The 2,231-nt window shown below is 48.9% G+C and overlaps 1 protein-coding gene across 1 annotated transcript in view; it reads right to left on the bottom strand.

Moving 5' to 3' along the window:
• The window catches only part of Ltbp2 (latent transforming growth factor beta binding protein 2), a 93,879-nt gene that overhangs the window by 85,383 nt on the left and 6,265 nt on the right, over positions 1 to 2,231 (bottom strand). The window contains exon 2 of the mRNA XM_028771890.1: positions 1,727 to 1,797. Within this exon, the coding sequence (XP_028627723.1) occupies positions 1,727 to 1,797 (71 nt within the window). The remainder of the gene's footprint in view (positions 1 to 1,726; positions 1,798 to 2,231) is intronic.

Below are 2,231 nucleotides of genomic sequence, written 5' to 3'. Positions count from 1 at the left end.
AGAAGAAGAAGAAGAAGAAGAAGAAGAAGAAGAAGAAGAAGAAGAAGAAGAAGAAGACTTAGTTGTAGCTGTATTTTTAATCTCTATACCTGGGAAGATAAAGCAGGAAGATCATGAGTTTGAAGATAGCTAAGGATACGAAATGAGATCTTATCTCATAGAGAAAGAAAAGAAGAAATGAGGACACAGGTTCCTTCTCAACTTGACCTCTAGTCACAGAGGACCTGCACCCTGAGGGTCCCACTCCTCCAGGTGGCCTGAAAAGGCTATGTAGGCAAGAGAGCTGCTGAGATTTCTGTCTGGAGGTCCTCAGAGCTATATGTACAGATAGCGGAGGGGTTGAGGCCATGCGGCCTGAGGCAGAGTTCCAGGCTCATTTTTATCCCATTCCCGCACAACTCAACTACATCTGCATCTCAAGATGCAGTGGGAAGGAGAGAAAGGTATCCAGCATGTTGGGAACACCACACATGTCACACCCCAGTATGTTTAGCTGTGAAGCTCTCACACGTAAAGGGCCTGTGTGTATCCTTGATAGAAGAAGTGACAAGACCAAAGCCTTACAGACAGGCTTGGGCCTAGTAGAAGCAATGGCAGCTACGGAGTCAGGGGTTGGGGGACAGTGGGGCAGAGGTCCTAGGGAGCTGATGTAGACCCCAGAAGGAGGCCTGTGGAGCAAAGGAGAAAGGTTCCCAGGAGTTCCCTGTGATGCCAATACCCTACACTGTCTGTTGGCAATGCCAGCCTCAGCTATTGTTGAGAAGTAATGGACAGGGACACACCCCAGCATGTGCAGCACTCCATCCTCAGCCATATCTCCCAACCAAAATTTTAGTTTCCTCAAAGGTAGAGGATAAGCAAATCCACAGGGAGAAGCTTGACTGTGATAATACTGATGACAAGTCAGGCAAGGGGTTGGGCAATCAGAACACCCAACTCTTAGCTAGAAGCATCTCCAGGAAGCCACTGCTATCCCCAATGCTCCTAGTGCTCCCAAGCAGTGTGATGCTCAGAAGACAGGATCAGACACCCATTAGCAAGTGTAAGAAGCATCCTTGAGTCAGGTTATCTGAGTTCTGCCATCACCTGACTCAGTTTCTTCATCCACCAAGTGGGAAGATTCCTCACACTCTGCATAAAGTGGGTACTGTGTAGGTATTGCCTCTGACATGAATGCTGGCATGGATCATGGCTCTCTTTCCCTTGGGTAAAAGATCAGCCTAGAGCCCATGACTCCTCCTGCCTCCATCCTTGGTCTTGACATAGCTAAGAGGATGTCTTTCTTTCCCCACATTTAAGGCAACTTGGCAGGCTTCAGAGTATCTGAGAGAAGGTTCTTCCAGGTACAGGTTCAGAGCCTTACCAGGTCATCCCAGTACCATGCCTGTCTGATATGCCAGGACTGTGGGCCAGGGGCCAGGGCAGAGGTGGATTCCCACAGCCCACAGTGAGAATGATGATCCTAGAGGCAGACTCTGCAGACCAAAAACATGGGCACCAACACAGTGGGCCAGAAAAAGGAACTTCAAGAAGTTTACAAGACAAACAGGAATCTGCTTAAAGAAATAGTTTCTTTTTGGAGACATCTTTAAATCTCCCTTCTCCTCTACTCTGGAGACCTTCTTGGAGGCAGAGGCCAAGGGAGACATGTCTTCTCCATGTTCTGGAGTCCTCATCCAGGTCTATCTCAGGAGCAAGAGGGGTGGATGGGACAGGAGGTACTCACGTTTGATACAGTGGTTGGTGCTATTTGATGTTGTCCATCCTGGGCAGCACTGTCCCCCGCAGACATTTCTCCTGTGGAGTCAGCAGGGCAAAGTTAACACTAGGATGCTCCAAGCTGGTACTATCCATATAGCCCTCTTGGGCAGAGCTGGGGGAGATACCTGGATGCTGGGAAGAGCTCATTCTACGGGGATGCCACCTGCTCCAGGAATGAGGACTATGGTGTGATGAAGACCAAAGTTGAGTCTTCCCCCTAACACCCCCTGCATACCTCTTGGAAACCTCTGTCTCTCCATCTGCACAATGGAGATAATGCCTACTTCACCAAGTGACTGTAGTGAGAAAAGGTGTCTAGTAGCCAGTACAGAGAAGTCAATACAGGACAGAGCATGTTGGTACACTGACGGGGGTTCTAGGCCAGGCTACACTATGTATTGAGACCTCATCTCAAAGTGTAAAACACACACACACACACACAGAGAGAGAGAGAGAGAGAGAGAGAGAGA

Source organism: Grammomys surdaster, unplaced genomic scaffold, assembly GCF_004785775.1.
Source record: "Grammomys surdaster isolate TR1022 unplaced genomic scaffold, NIH_TR_1.0 210, whole genome shotgun sequence".
Lineage (NCBI taxonomy): Eukaryota > Metazoa > Chordata > Mammalia > Rodentia > Muridae > Grammomys > Grammomys surdaster.
Note: the sequence above shows the minus strand (reverse complement) of the source record. Positions and strands in the feature narration are given on the sequence as shown.